This window comes from Globicephala melas, chromosome 1 (assembly GCF_963455315.2).
Source record: "Globicephala melas chromosome 1, mGloMel1.2, whole genome shotgun sequence".
NCBI lineage: Eukaryota > Metazoa > Chordata > Mammalia > Artiodactyla > Delphinidae > Globicephala > Globicephala melas.
In genome coordinates, this window is record NC_083314.1 from 134703563 (window position 1) to 134718752 (window position 15190).

Sequence of the window (15190 nt, forward strand, 5' to 3'; positions counted from 1 at the left end):
CTGGGTAGGCGTGGTGCACTAACCCCTTCAGGCTGTGTTCACTCAATTGTCTCCCTGCGCTCTGACCGAAGCCCGAGCCTCAGATTCCAGCCCCCGTCGGCACCATTCCTCTGCGGAAGTCTCTCCGCTTTGGTCTCTGCACCCCTGTTGCTGTGCTCTCCTCCGCGGCTCCGAAGCTTCCCCCCTCCGCCACCCGCAGTCTCGGCCCGCGAAGGGGCTGCCTAGTGTGTGGAAACCTTTCTTCCTTCACAGCTCCCTCCCACTGGTGCAGGTCCCGTCCCTATTCTTTTGTCTCTGTTTATTCTTTTTTCTTTTGCCCTACCCAGGTACGTGGGGAGTTTCTTGCCTTTTGGGAGGTCTGAGGTCTTCTGCCAGCGTTCAGTAGGTGTTCTGTTGGAGTTGTTCCACATGTAGATGTATTTCTGATGTGTCTGTGGGGAGGAAGGTGATCTCCGTGTCTTACTCTTCCGTCATCTTCCCCCTCTCTCTCAGCATCTTATTTTAAAGGTAGTAATGTTTTCCCCCAAAGCAGTTATTCTGTCGAATACAAGGGTTTCTCACACTCAACAATGACATAGACTAAGAGGAAGAAGCTATTTCCTCCTTCTTAGCCATCTCCCTTTAATTTAGAAATCACTTTAATTCTTTAATTCATCATTCTGGTATTGGTAGTAGAGAAATGATATGTTCAATTGGTGTTTTCTTATTTATGCAACGCTTTCAAGGTATCTTCAAAGCTTTATTCATTACCAACTCCAAGTGTCTTGGTGTCCCTGAGGCTGGATTTTCTGCGCATCATCTGCAGCCATGAGCACTATGTTACCTTAAACTTACCCTGCAGCCTGCTAACTCCACCTGCGTCACCATCACCTTCTGTTTCTTCTGCAACATCTCAGGTATGCAAAATGTATGAAAACAAATTTTTTTAAGTCCAGACTTGTGGAAAAAGCATTCTGAACACTGGAAAACATGAAAAGTAACACTGTTGAATAATAGCTGTGTGATAGGCTCCATACTAAGTGCTTTATAAGTATTAAATGGTTAAGTACTTTATAAGTATTAATCATTTACTCCTCACAGGAACTCTAGGAGGTAAGTTCTATTATTATCCCCATTTTACAGGTGAAAAAAATTGAAACACAGAAAGGTCAGTAACTTACCCAGGGTCACATATAGTAAAAATTTGCAGATCTAGGCTTTGAACCATGGCACGTGTTGGCTTATTCTAGGGCCCAAGTTTTAACCACTTTGTTGTACCCCTCTTACCGATTCAGGCACAAGGGAGTGAATTCAGCTACATAAACTCACTTGATGTTTTCACAGGTTGGGTTTTTTTGAGGCAGACACAGACTGAGTTTGGGAGACAAGGTATTTATTAGATGTCAATACCTGTGAAAGGAAGGGGAATGAAGCATAATTTAGCAGAGAAAGAAGTCAAACTGCAGTGCAGTCCTGGCAAAGCCCTACCTGCCTCTCTTGTATCCAGAGAACCCAAAGGAAACTAGATGGGTATTTATGGATTTTCACAGGGTGCCTAGTAGTTGCTCTAAAGATGACAGAGGGTTATCGTAGCAATTATTATGTGTCCTGTCATACAGATTGAAATGAAGCGATTTTGTGGTTTTCATATCAGAGAAGCCTGGATGTTCCCTCCTAGTGAAACATCTTTTTGCTATATAATTCCTAAGGCAAACAAGCTACTTCCTTAAGCTCTTAATGTCTAAAGTGAAAGTTGATATGAACTCTTTATAAGTTTATTTTTGAGATATTTAATTCCTGAAAGTAATTCCCTACACTAGATCAACCTCAGATGTTTGATAAACTAAATTTTAAACTTTACTCAGAAAGGTTAGAAGACATCAGAGAACACCCCCAACTTTTCATTTTACCTTTGCAAAAATTCTTAAGAATCAGCCTGTTTCCACATACTTTTACCTGGCTAGGACACACTTCTTCCAATAACAAATGAGGCTAGTCTTTTGCTCCCTTCCCCCATCCTCTGTCAAAGATGTGGCTACACAGTCAAGTACAAATTAATCAAAGGTACAGTTCCTAAAACCTTTAATGAAACACATTTGTTTACACCTGACTCCCTGCTGAACATCTCATTCAGCCAAGAAATTAACAGAATTTCTTCCATTATCTCGTTCCCTACTTTCTCATCTAACTGCAGAATTTTCAGATTCTAATAGATGACAGAGACATCACTCTTTGGGAAGTGGGGGCAAGGATAGTTTTATATGCTTATTAGGAAGATGATTTCTCCATAGAGAAATCTGAAGTCTGTTCTTCTAAGAAACCTCGCATGGGCGGTCTTGAATATGGATTAAGGATGATGAGATTGAGGACATTCTTGCCTTAAGCATCTTGTGGGGGGGGGGCGGGATGCTATTTTACAGTATTAAAAAACTCTTAAAAACTCAGTGAGTGGACAAAAAAAGACAGTAATTTTCTGGAGATAGTGTTTTCCCTGAAAAACAACTTCATAGTATTTGAAATTTCTCTGGAAACCCATAGATAGCCTTGACTATGAATATTTCTCTTGTACTCAGCAGTGAGTACATAACGTATCATGGATTTAGTTCCTTTTTTCCCTTCAGAGTATGATATTGAAACATTAAGTGGCTAAAAGTATAAAGGAAAAAGCAGATGAAAAAATTTTAATATGAGAAAAAGGAAATTGAAAATAATTTAAAATGTTATTTCATCATAGTTTCCTATACCAAAAGTAAGAGCAGTCACTTTCTCCAATGTTAATAATAGTAATGTAAAAATAAACTTAAAAAGTTTATCTCACTTTCAGATAATGCTCACATCTCATTTGTTGTAGTGCTCTGTCTATAGAATGTTTTGTTGCATAGCTGTTATAGTTTTGTTCTACCTCACTCCCAAACAGAGTTCTGGATTTTCCACCACTGTGCAAGACCAGAAGATTGCAAATATGTTTGAATTGTCTGTGCCTTTCCGCCAGCAACATTATTTGGCAGGACTTGTGTTAACAGAGCTGGCTGTCATTTTAGACCCGGATGCTGAAGGGTGAGTAGACCAGTTTTTGCCGTGTAGAATATTAATTTGATTTTGGACAATGGGACAGAAGTATCCACTTAACTTCCTAGGAATCACAAGAATACTGTTTACCACTCTTCTACTTCTGTGTTCACTAAGTTCCATACTCATGTTATTTCTATATTTCATCAGTTTTAAGAAAGACATTTTTTGTCATCTCTGAATTTGATGTTTGTCTTGAAATCAACATTGCATCATGGTTTAGTTGGTGGCCTTTTTTTCCTTCTTAGTAGTACATAAAATATTTGTGCATATTAGTAGATGGACTTTTAGATTTGCTGATATACAGCAGGCACATTTCAGTTAAGTAGACTAATCTGTTTGATTCTTTGTGAGGAAAATTTATGATTTGCCATCATACTCTGTAGCATGTACTTCAAAATTTGCTCTATAAACAAACGTCCTTAGGTTTTAGAAACTTCCAAAATTGTGTATACTTTCAAAGAATTACTGGAAATTGATATAGTAAGAAGAGTATATTGTCTGATGATTTGAATTTATAGAAATAGCTTTTCTATAAATATGTTGTGATCTAAGATCCGTATAGGGTATTTCTATGTTAACAGCTATTTTCAAAAATCTGAATGACTGTAACTCATTTGGGTAATAATTGCTTTTTTTTCCCATGATAATATCATTAGGAGTTTGTAATGCAGTTTAACCTGAAGTAAGAGCTCCAGAGAACAAAAGGAGATACTTTTGAGCAGGTTTTTTAAGAATCCTATGATGTATTTGTTGAACGAATGAAAAAGGATGCTTGTAAAGTTCTTAGCGATGGGACATGGTTAATGCTTAGTAAACTGTCAAAGGCTAAAGCTTCTGCAAATGAAAGTCATGAGTTTTTTTCATAACAGCAACTTCTTGCATTAGGAATATAGTTTTAAGAAGCAGTTTTTCACTCTGTGCTCTGCAGAACTGTAAGGTTGTGAAAAGGTCCTTAATGTGCTTCCATGTAGGATGGGGTTGGGGTGTAGACATTGGAGTATGGAGAGGACAGACTAAGTGGGTGAAACCCTGGGTCTCCCACCCCTGCTTGCCACCACTCTTATATTTTGCCATTGATAAATGAATATAATGTCATCAGGGGGGAAGGATCCATTGTTTGAAAAAAATCACTCTGAAAACAACTTCTAAACATACTACCTTTCTTTAATAACTGTTATATCTCTATCATTTGACTCTATATTTCCAGTATTTTTACTTAATACATCAGGATAAGTTTGGTTACCAGAAACAGAAAACCTTTCTTCATACTGGCTGGCTTTATTAAAGGAAGGATATTTATTTTTTCATAATTGGGAGAAAGGTAAAGTTTTTAGCACACTATAATCAGCAGCTCAATAATGTTATCAGGGTTCTGTTTCTTTATATCTCTTACTTCTATAGAAACCCCTCAGCTTTATCCTGAGGCTAGTGTGCCTCTCATGACTGTGAGATAGTTGCTCTGGCAGTTGAGCTTAGATTATTACTTGTTCATGTCCAGCAGAGGACAGAGGGAAAAAAACCCTCTTTCAAGCATGCAGTGCACATCTTTTCTTTGGACTGATTTGGCTCACTTGCCTATCCTGTACTGTTACAGTCACCAGAGCAATGCCAGGTTCCTGGATGGATTAGATCACTTCTACTCAAATGTGGTGCTTAGACTGGTTTTGGTTCATGGGTGGTTTGTTACAAAGCAGAAGGTAAGGACCTCATGCCTAAATGTAAATCAGCTGTCACTAAAAAGTGTTCAGTTCATATGATATTTTTTTTTGTAGACCTTCTCAGTTAAGGAAACAATTAGTTAATTAACATTTATCTCTTCTCACACTGATAATGAAACAGCTTTACTGACTGTCTGCTTTAAGTAGCAGGGCTAGTCTGATTGGATCTATCTACTTCAGAAACTGGGGGAATGGAGTCAGCTTCCCCTGAGTCACAGGGGCAGGAACGTATACCTGAAAATTTTTACATTCTATTAGGAAGGAAGACAGGGGAAGGAGATGTTGTGTAGGTGTTCAGCAGTGTCTGATAAAAAGTAGAGAATTCTAACAGTCAGCTATTTTTGTGATGAGGTTTCTTTCTCACATGAAGGATCAGTTCTATTAAAATAGATACATTTCTGTGGAACAATATAGGACCTATGAAAGACTTCTTTTTTATCTTTTCCAGCTGGTCTTCAGAGTTGGTCCTTTGACACTTGGAAAGATTTTCTATCAAGTCTGAAAGCCGTGATAACTGTGTTCACTACTACTTTGTCTATTGAGTTAAAAAAGATAACTGGAAGAGCTTTAAATAGTAATATACAGGATTATAAGCTTTTACTGTTGCTTGTTTCCTCCTTTTCTCACTCTTTCCTGCACCCAGTCCATTAGCAAATGCCTTAATACTATCTCCAAAATATATCCCAAGTTTAGCTACTTCTCTCCGTCTTTACTGCTGCTCCCCTAATCATGCTTCCATTCTTCCCTCCCTAAAAATCCCTTTTCTACCCAGCAGCCTACATGGTCTTTTAGAAGTGAAAATTAAATTACGTCACTTCCTTGCTTAAAACTCTTTAATGTGTTTAAAAGCACACTTAACTTTTAAAATAGTTAAAAGTGTGTGCTTTTAAAATAACATTTAAAATAAAATTCAGACTTAATAATGGACCTCAAAGCCCTATATATCTAGCTGTTGTCTACACTGCCACTCTCTTCCCTCCTCACATACTAAAATCTAGCCATCCTGGCCTTCTTTTTGTTTCTCTAATGGGCCCAACCCAGTCCCACCTTAGGGCCTTTGGACTAGGACTTTTCTCTGCCTGAAGCAATGCTGAAATTGCCCTAAGATCTCCACATAGGCATTTCCTCCTTGTGGTTCTTCAGGTCTCCACTCAAAGAGTATCATCTACTCACTGAGACTGTCATTGGCCACCCAATCTGAATTATAGCTGTGTTGCCGTTGCCACAATTATTCTTAACCAGATAAGCCTGTTTTATTTTCTACAAGGCACTTACCTGAAATTTGCTTGTTTGTTCATTATCTGTCCCCTTCCTTTAGAATGTGAGCTCAAGAGAGCAGGCACTTTCTTATTCACTGCTGTATTCCCACTGCATTAGAATTGTGTCTGGTACAGAGTGGACACTTGATAAGTATATGTTAATTCAGTGAATGAATGATTGACTATGAGAGACTCACATCTCTAAGTTTTACATTCTTCTTATATTTACATAGGTAAAATACAACATGCATTTGTTAGATAGACCCTTAAGAGGATTGTTTTTATTCCTTCTGCTTGCTAAGTAATCAAAAATAATTCCTTGAGTAGCAATAATATGTTCTAATATTGTTTTAAAAATTTATTTATTTTATTTAATTGTGGCTGTGCTAGGTCTTTGTTGCTGCGTGCAGGCTTTCTCTAGTTGTGGTGAGCGGGGGCTACTCTTCATTGTGGTGCGTGGGCTTCTCATTGCGGTGGTTTCTCTTGTTGCAGAGCACAGGTTCTAGGCGAACGGGCTTCAGTAGTTGTGGCGCGCAGGCTCAGTAGTTGTGGCGCACGGGCTTAGTTGCTCCACGGCATGTGGGATCTTCCTGGACCAGGGCTCAAACCCGTGTCCCCTGCATTGGCAGGCAGATTCTTAACCACTGTGCCACCAGGGAAGCCCCTATGTTCTAATAATGACCAAAGATTTGCTCTCTAGAAATTTTCATTGCAGTTAGAAAGTTACAACATTGGAACAGGATACTATGGTTAAATGCAAATTTTGTAGTACAGACCTAGTTTTGAAGAAGATTAGCACCTTTATTATAGCATTTGTAAAACTGAATTATTATTTTTGTGTCTGTGTTTCTCTCTTGCTAAAGCAAGCTCTTTAAGAACAGGGACAATGTCTTATCTCCAACATCTAGCATAGGATATGACAGTTCCTGCATATGGGTGTGTGTGTGTGTGTGTGTGTGTGTGTGTGTGTGTGTATGTGTATAATGGCTGAATGTGATTGAGTAATGTAGACACATGAAAAGGCTTCATGAAGACCAGTGGGTAGAGTTTAGATAGGTTGAAGTCTGGCGCTGGTAGCTGCTGAGAGATGTTAAATATATACCCAGGTTTGAGAATCATCACTGATGATACAAGTTGAAAGGGAGAACATAAAAGGCAAATGATCAGAATCTGAGACTTGGGAAGAATGATGGAGAATATGAGGAATAATGGGAACTCTTTGGAGAAAACAGAGAAGAAAACATAAAAGATGACAAAGTGTCAAGTAGAGAGCTAGAAAATGAAATCTGAGATATGTCCATTAGATGGAGTTCTTGACAGTATTTAAAATTATACTTTCTGAATAAAAACTGGAAGGAAGAAGAATCTCCAGGTAGATTTCATATATAGCTACATAAAATGGTAGATAAGCAAAAGAGCCCCGGAGGAAGAATACCTGGTTTCCAGTCCTAGCTTTTAAATATGCTGTGTGATCTTAAAAGAGAAAAGCTAATATTTACTGAAAAAGGCAGTGTGCAAGGCACTGTGCTAATAAGCATGTTACATAAATTATGTATCTTAATTTTCACAGCCACCTTATGAGGTAGGTTATTACCTTCATACATAGATAGGGAAACAGAGGTTAAGTATCTTTGAAAAATCATTTAGCTATTAAGTGATGAAAGGGGTACAATACCATGTGGTAAGCATTCAAAAACTTAGTTTCAGAGAAAGAGAGTAGATATTAGGAAGTAAATGGAAAAAAACGCTTGATATATACTGCACATTCAGGAAGTTTATTACTAGAGAAATCATATAATAGTTTATTACTAAGAGAAATACTATAAATAAGCCAGAGCAAACTAGTTTCAAGTGAACATGTATTTTCAAGATAGGAAAGAAGGGAAGAACTTAGTGAGGAAGGACACTGAAGCTATTGAAGAAAGAATTTTTTCTGAGATGAAAGGAAAGTTGATTTGGTAGCTATAAGATGGAGATGTGTTAAAAGACCTGGCCAGAGCAAATTCAGAACGGCTTTTCTTTCCTAAAAGAAAGTTGGAGGTAAGGTCTTCTATTGAGATTGATGGTGAGAGGCTTAAGGAGAGAGAATAAGATCTGAAACAGCTGCCAGATACAGCATTAAGGGCAGTTGAAGTTGGATGAATTTTTCTTTAGAATGTTTTTCATAGTCAAAGCAGCTTCAGTCTAAGAAGAGAAGCCAAAAAAGTGTGAAGATGAGAGTGATCCTTGCTAGTGTATTAGCCAGTTGAAACTTGGGATTGGGAGTCTAGAAAGTTGTAAGGGCCCAAATGAGCAAGGAAGTTCAGTTTAAATAGAGATGTCGAAGGCAACCCTAGCCATGGACTACATAGCCCATTAGGTAGAGAATTTTTCTTTTAGATAAAGGAAATAAAAGTTTATTTTGGGGCTTCCCTGGTGGCGCAGTGGTTGAGAGTCCACCTGCCGATGCAGGGGACACGGGTTCGTGCCCCGGTCTGGGAAGATCCCACATGCTGCGGAGCGGCTAGGCCCGTGAGCCATGGCCGCTGAGCCTGTGCGTCCGGAGCCTGTTCCCCGCAATGGGAGAGGCCACAACAGTGAGAGGACCACGTACCGCAAAAAAAAAAAAAAAAAAAAAGTTTATTTTGGTTAAATGTGAAAAGATTTCATTTGATGAAATAAAATTTACAACTACTTAAAATTTACTTTTTTTTTTTTGCGGTATGCGGGCCTCTCACTGTTGTGGCCTCTCCCGTTGTGGAGCACAGGCTCCGGACGCGCAGGCTCAGCGGCCATGGCTCACGGGCCCAGCTGCTCCGCGGCATGTGGACTCTTCCTGGACCGGGGCACGAACCCGTGTCCCCTGCATCGGCAGGCGGACTCTCAACCACTGTGCCACCAGGGAAGCCCCTACATTTTTTGCTTTAAAATATAACCGTAACTGGTTTTAAGTTATTTAGTATTAAAATGCCCTAAGGAGTTAATGAAAAACTATTCGGATTTACTCTTAAATGAATTTGTATAGTATTTCCTTTTCCCTCAGTTCTTATTTTGTACAGCGAGATATTAATTTTATTTATTTTTTGGACATTGATTAATTTTAAAATGAGAAGTGTTTTATAGGAATACATGCAAATATGTGGCAAAGTTAAGAAGCTGAATAATGTGGTTCAGTACCATGACTTACTGTTTGCTCTAAAGATATTAACTAATCTCTGTGACCTTACTGCAGCTGCTTCTTCATCTTCTTTTTAAATAGACTGTTTGGATTGCATAAGAAAGTCATCAATATGGTACACAATTTACTATCCAGTCACGACTCAGACCCACGGTACTCTGACCCCCAGATAAAGGCTCGGGTGGCTATGTTGTATCTACCTCTGATTGGCATTATCATGGAAACTGTTCCTCAGCTGTATGATTTTACAGGTACTTAGTATATTTAAGACAAACTAAAGGCAAATCTCAGTGTTTAAAAGTATTAGAAAATATCTCAAAGGTGATCTTATTTTAGGAAAAGAAATATAAGGAAACTTACACTGACATAGGTACACTGTAAATACATAACATATTTCTGAAAAACTTTTGACTGTGTGAGAAAATTCACTTCAAGGTTTCTGTAAGCATTTCTTATGACAAATTTTTAAATAATGATTTTATAGCATTTCTATACCTACCTATTAGGAAATAGGGTTTTTTTGTGTGAGTGTATACTGTTCATCTGAAAAAAACAATATGAGAAAACTTGCTAGATGTCCACCACCCTCAGTCTCAATTTTATTCATATACATAAAATTGAAATTAATATTCACCCGAATAACAACAATGATGTTTATTGCTAATACTGGGTTAATAAGTTGAAGTTTTGTTACTTTTTAAAAACTGGAACCCACAAAGTTTTATTCCTCTTGCTTTCCATTTTTAGAATTTACTTAAATTCCTTCATTTACCTTAGAGAAAACACTGTAGGTTGCATTTGAACTAGCAATTAACCTGATAAAGTACTTCCAGTTCAACTAAAAAAATTTTACTGGTATCTAATATGTATTATCAGTAGGTGCTGGTGATATAAAGATAGCAACTCTTTCCCTTTGAGAGACTAATAGTAGAGTAGTTTTCCCAGTATTTTGATCACTAAAGCAGGTTTCCTTATCTGAAGGCAGAAATTTATATTATTATATCTTCTTTTACTAGCAAGTTAAAGTTCTCTACAAAACTATAAATATTACTACAGGAATGAGTTAATGTTTAAAATATTTAAATTATTTTTTTAAAAGAAGTAAATATAATGATAAGCAGTATATGTTAATAGGTTTTTCTTTAAAGAGTAAAGGAGAATAAGAAAGGGAATTGCTTGCTCAATAGCTGTTAATTAAGCTAAACAGAAGTTTTCTTTATTTATTTTTGGGTGATTTTTTTCCAGAAACTCACAATCAACGAGGAAGACCAATCTGTATAGCCACCGATGATTATGAGAGTGAGAGCGGAAGCATGATAAGCCAGACAGTTGCCATGGCAATTGCAGGAACATCAGTTCCTCAGCTAACAAGGCCCGGCAGTTTCCTCCTCACATCAACGGTAAAAACAACCCTCCTACAGAAGTTTTATCTGGAAAGACAGATACTTCCAAGGATATACCCTTTAATAACAGATTATTGTACTAGCTGATGCAGAAGTACTCTGAGTTTTATTTATTTTGTGGAAACATTAAGGTTTTGAGAATATTGCCCATCTTGTACTAAGTTGTTTTTAAAATTAATTACCTCAAGCTTTATGGTATAAAGCTCTATATTCTGTCATTTAGAGTTTTGAAGGTTGCCTTACTTATAGCCTATTTTCTTCATTTTTAAAATCCATTTTATTCTTTGTCAGCCCTAAGAGATAGTCTCAGTTATTTAGCAGTTGAGAATATTTATTTTTAATCTGTGAAGATTTATACTTTTTCATATTTAAATAAATTGATATTCATTCAGCCCTGTAATTTTCCCCTCTTAAAGAGGGAAGAACAGGGAGGCAGGGAGTATACAAACTTAATAAAACAAGATGAACTTCTAAAAGTTTTAGATGACTTCTTTCAGAAAACTGCAATCGTATTTATGGAAGCTAGCTTACTAGACAACTTTTTAAAAAGTTTTATTGAGATAATTTACATGTCAAAAGATTCACCCATTTTGAATGTACAATTTCATGGTTTTTAGTATCTTTACAGAGTTATGCAGCCATCACCACAATCTAATTTTAGAACATTTCCATCACCCCAAAAACCCTGAAGCCTATTAGCAGTCACCCTCTATTTCCACACAGCACCAACCCTAGGCAGCAACTAACCTACTTTCTGTCTGTATAGATTTGCCTTTTCTGGACATTTCATATAAATGGAATTATAGACTGTGATCTTTTATGTCTGGCTTCTTTCACTAAGCATAATGTTTTTGAGGTTCATTCATGTTGTGACATGTATCTATACTTCTTTTTTTAATGCCAAATAGTATTCCTAAATATTGATAGACCAGATTTTTATCCACTTATGAGTTGATGAACAGTTGAATCATTTCTACTTTTTGGCTGTTAGGAATAATGCTGCTATGAACATTTGTGTACATGTCTTTGTGTCCAGATATGTTTTCATTCCTTTTGGGTAGATACCTAGGAATGGATTTGCTGGGTTATATTGTATCTCTATCTTTAACATTTTGAGAAACTTCTAAACTTTTTCAAAGTGGCTGCTCCATTTTAAATTCTCACCAGCAATGAATAAAGATTCCTGTTTCTCTAAATCTTCATTGACACTATTATCTCTTTTTTATTATATATACTTCATACCTTAGTGTGTATGAAGTGGTATCTCATTGTCATTTTGATTTGCATTTCCCTAAAGTCTACTGATACTGAGAGTATCTTTTCATTTGCTTATGGCACATCTTTTTGTATATCTTATTTAGAGAAAAAGTCCATTCAAATCCTTTAATGTTTTAAAATTGTGTTATTCATCTTCTTGTTATTGAGTTGAAAGAGTTTTTTATATATTCTAGATATAAATTCCTTATCAGATATGTGATTTGCAGATATTTTCTCCTGTGGATTATCTTTTCCCTTTTTATTTCCTTAAATATTTATTTATTTATTTATTTGTCTGTGTTGGGTCTTAGTTGCAGCATACGGGATCTTTCATTGCGGCACATGGGCTTCCAGAGCGCGTGGGCTCTGTAGTTGTGGTGCATGGGTTCCAGAGCGCGTGGGCTCTGTAGTTGTGGCGCACGGGCTTAGTTGCCCCGCAGCATGTGGGATCTTAGTTCCCCGACCAGGGATCAAACCCGTGTCCGCCTGCGTTGGAAGGCAAATCCTTAACCACTGGACCACCAGGGAAGTCCCTCTTTTCACTTTCTTGATGCTGTCATTTGAAGTGCAAAAGTTTTTAATTTTGATGAATTCCAGTTTTTCAGTGTTTTCTTTTACTTGCTTTTGCTATTGTAGATACAAAATAATATATAAAGTACATGTATAGTTAAAGTGTAATAATAGAAGAAACAGCAGTGTACCTATCACTCAGCTTCAGAAACAGAACATTGCAATTTCCTTGGAAGTTCCCAGTTTGCCATCAGTTCAATCCCTTTCTCCCCTCAAAATGACCACTATTCTCAGTTTTGTTGACCTTGTTTTTCATTTTTTAAAACCTTGCTTATGTGAAATATACCACAGATGAAAAAGTACATGAAACATAAATGTAAATGTTTACAAAAGATTTTAAAATGAATATCTTTGTAACCACAATTCAGGACAAAATATAGAATATTGACCACCTTCCAGAAAACCTTGGCCTGCTGTTTTCCACCACAGCTATCCACCAAGCCACCCACTATCCTAACTAATGAAGTAATTGCATAATTTTGTTAATAGTTTCACCATCTAAGTTTGCATCCCTAAATACTATAGTTTAGTTTTACATTATGTCTTTAATATTCCTCCAGGTTGTAAAATATAGCTGTAATTCACTGATTTTTCATTTTGGCATGATATTCCATTGTCTGACTATAGATCAATTTATTTACCCATTCTATTGATAGATGCATAAATGGTTTCTGATCTTTGGTTACAAATAACAGTCTTATAGATTCTTCTCTATGTTTCCTGTCTGCATGTACACACTTTTATTTAGGGTATTTCTTAGGAGTGGAATTCGCTGGGTCATATATGTGTACCCTCTTCTATACTAGATATGCCGTGATGTTTTCCAAAAGGTTTGTCTTAATTTTTATTTGCACCTGCTATATGAGAGTTTCTGTTCCTTCATATGTTCGTCCATCTGCACTTAGAATATTCAAACATTTAAATTTTTGTCAATTTGGTAATATATCATTATATCTCATTTTAGCATTCATTTTCCTGATGTCTTATGAGGGTGTGCACTTTTTCATATAAATGGCTATTTGGATTTTTTCTTTTGAAGTATCTAGAGTGTTTTTGCCCATTTTCCATTGGATCTTCTGCCTTTGCTTGTAATTTATAGTAGTTTATATGTCTGGATCAAGCCCACTGTCAATTATAAGTGGTTCAAAGATTTCTTTCTTTTTTTGTGGCTTGCTTTTTCATACACTTAATTGTGAATTTGGTGATAAGTATCGTATTTTAAAGTAAGATTGTATTGAATCTATGGATCAGTTTTTGGGAAAATTAATATTTTTACATGCTTGAATCCCCAAATCCTTGAATATGTTAGATCTCCCCACTATTTAGGCTTTCCTTAGTGTCTACACATACATAAACTTTTATAGCTTTCAACAGAGGCCCAGAACATCCTTTGTAGGTGTATAGTTGGTCATTGATATTTTAAAAATATTTTAGTAATATTATAAAATTATATAATATGATAATGTATACTACACATAAATTTTGTATATATAACATTATATTCTTATAGTCTCATAAATGTCATCGTTTTCAAAAATTGTTTTCTAATTGTTGATTGCTATTTTTTTTTTTTTTTTTTTGGCCATGCCACGTGGCTTATGGGATCTCAGTTCCCTGACCAGGGATTGAACCTGGGCCACGGCAGTGAAAGTGCCAAATCCTATTAGACTACCAGGGAACTCCCTAATTGTTGATTCCTTTTATGTGGGCATAGAATTGATTTTGAACAATGTTTATTTCCAGTAGAATGACTAAACTAATAACAGAGGTATAGATTTTTTTTTCTATATACACAGTCATATCATCTGGCAGTTTCATTTCTTCCTTTCTTTTTTTTTTCCATAACTTATTTACTGGCTAGAACCTTGAGTACAATGTTAAATAGAAGTAGTGATAGTTGGCATCATTAAAGGGGAACCTTGCAACATTTCATTCATTTTTTTCTTTTTACATTTTTATTGGAGACTAATTGCTTTACAATGGTGTGTTAGTTTCTGCTTTATAACAAAGTGAATCAATTATACATATACATATGTTCCCATACCTCTTCCATCTTGCGTCTCCCTCCCTCCCACCCTCCCTATCCCACCCCTCCAGGTGGTCACAAAGCACAGAGCTGATCTCCCTCTGCTATGCAGCTGCTTCCCACTAGCTATCTATTTTACATTTGGTACTGTATATATGTCCATGCCACTCTCTGGCTTTGTCACAGCTTACCCTTCCCCCTCCCCATATCCTCATGTCCATTCTCTAGTAGGTCTGTCTCTTTATTCCTATCTTACCCCTAAGTTCTTCATGACATTTTTTTTTCTTAAATTCCATATATGTGTTAGCATACAGTATTTCTCTTTCTCTTTCTGACATACTTCACTCTGTATGACAGACTCTAGGTCCATCCACCTCATTACAAATAGCTCAATTTCGTTTCTTTTTATGGCTGAGTAATATTTCATTGTATATATGTGCCACATCTTTATCCGTTCATCCGATGATGGGCACTTAGGTTGTTTCCATCTCCAGGCTATTGTAAATAGAGCTGCAATGAACATTTTGGTACATGACTCTTTTTGAATTATGGTTTTCTCAGGGTATATGCCCAGTAGTGGGATTGCTGGGTCATACGGTAGTTCTATTTGGAGTTTTTTAAGGAACCTCCATACTGTTCTCCATAGTGGCTGTACCAATTCACATTCCCACCAGCAGTGCAAGAGTGTTCCCTTTTCTCCACACCCTCTCCAGCATTTATTGTTTCTAGATTTTTTGATGATGGCCATT

At 36.7% G+C, this 15190-nt stretch overlaps 1 protein-coding gene across 9 annotated transcripts in view; it reads left to right on the top strand.

Annotated features, from left to right (window-relative positions):
• Window positions 1-15190, top strand: part of DOCK7 (dedicator of cytokinesis 7) — a 211794-nt gene that overhangs the window by 137578 nt on the left and 59026 nt on the right. For all 9 annotated transcript variants that reach the window (XM_060304849.1, XM_060304856.1, XM_060304861.1 and 6 more), the window contains 4 exons: window positions 726-896; window positions 2897-3036; window positions 9267-9436; window positions 10431-10585. In XM_060304849.1, the coding sequence (XP_060160832.1) occupies window positions 726-896; window positions 2897-3036; window positions 9267-9436; window positions 10431-10585 (636 nt within the window). The remainder of the gene's footprint in view (window positions 1-725; window positions 897-2896; window positions 3037-9266; window positions 9437-10430; window positions 10586-15190) is intronic.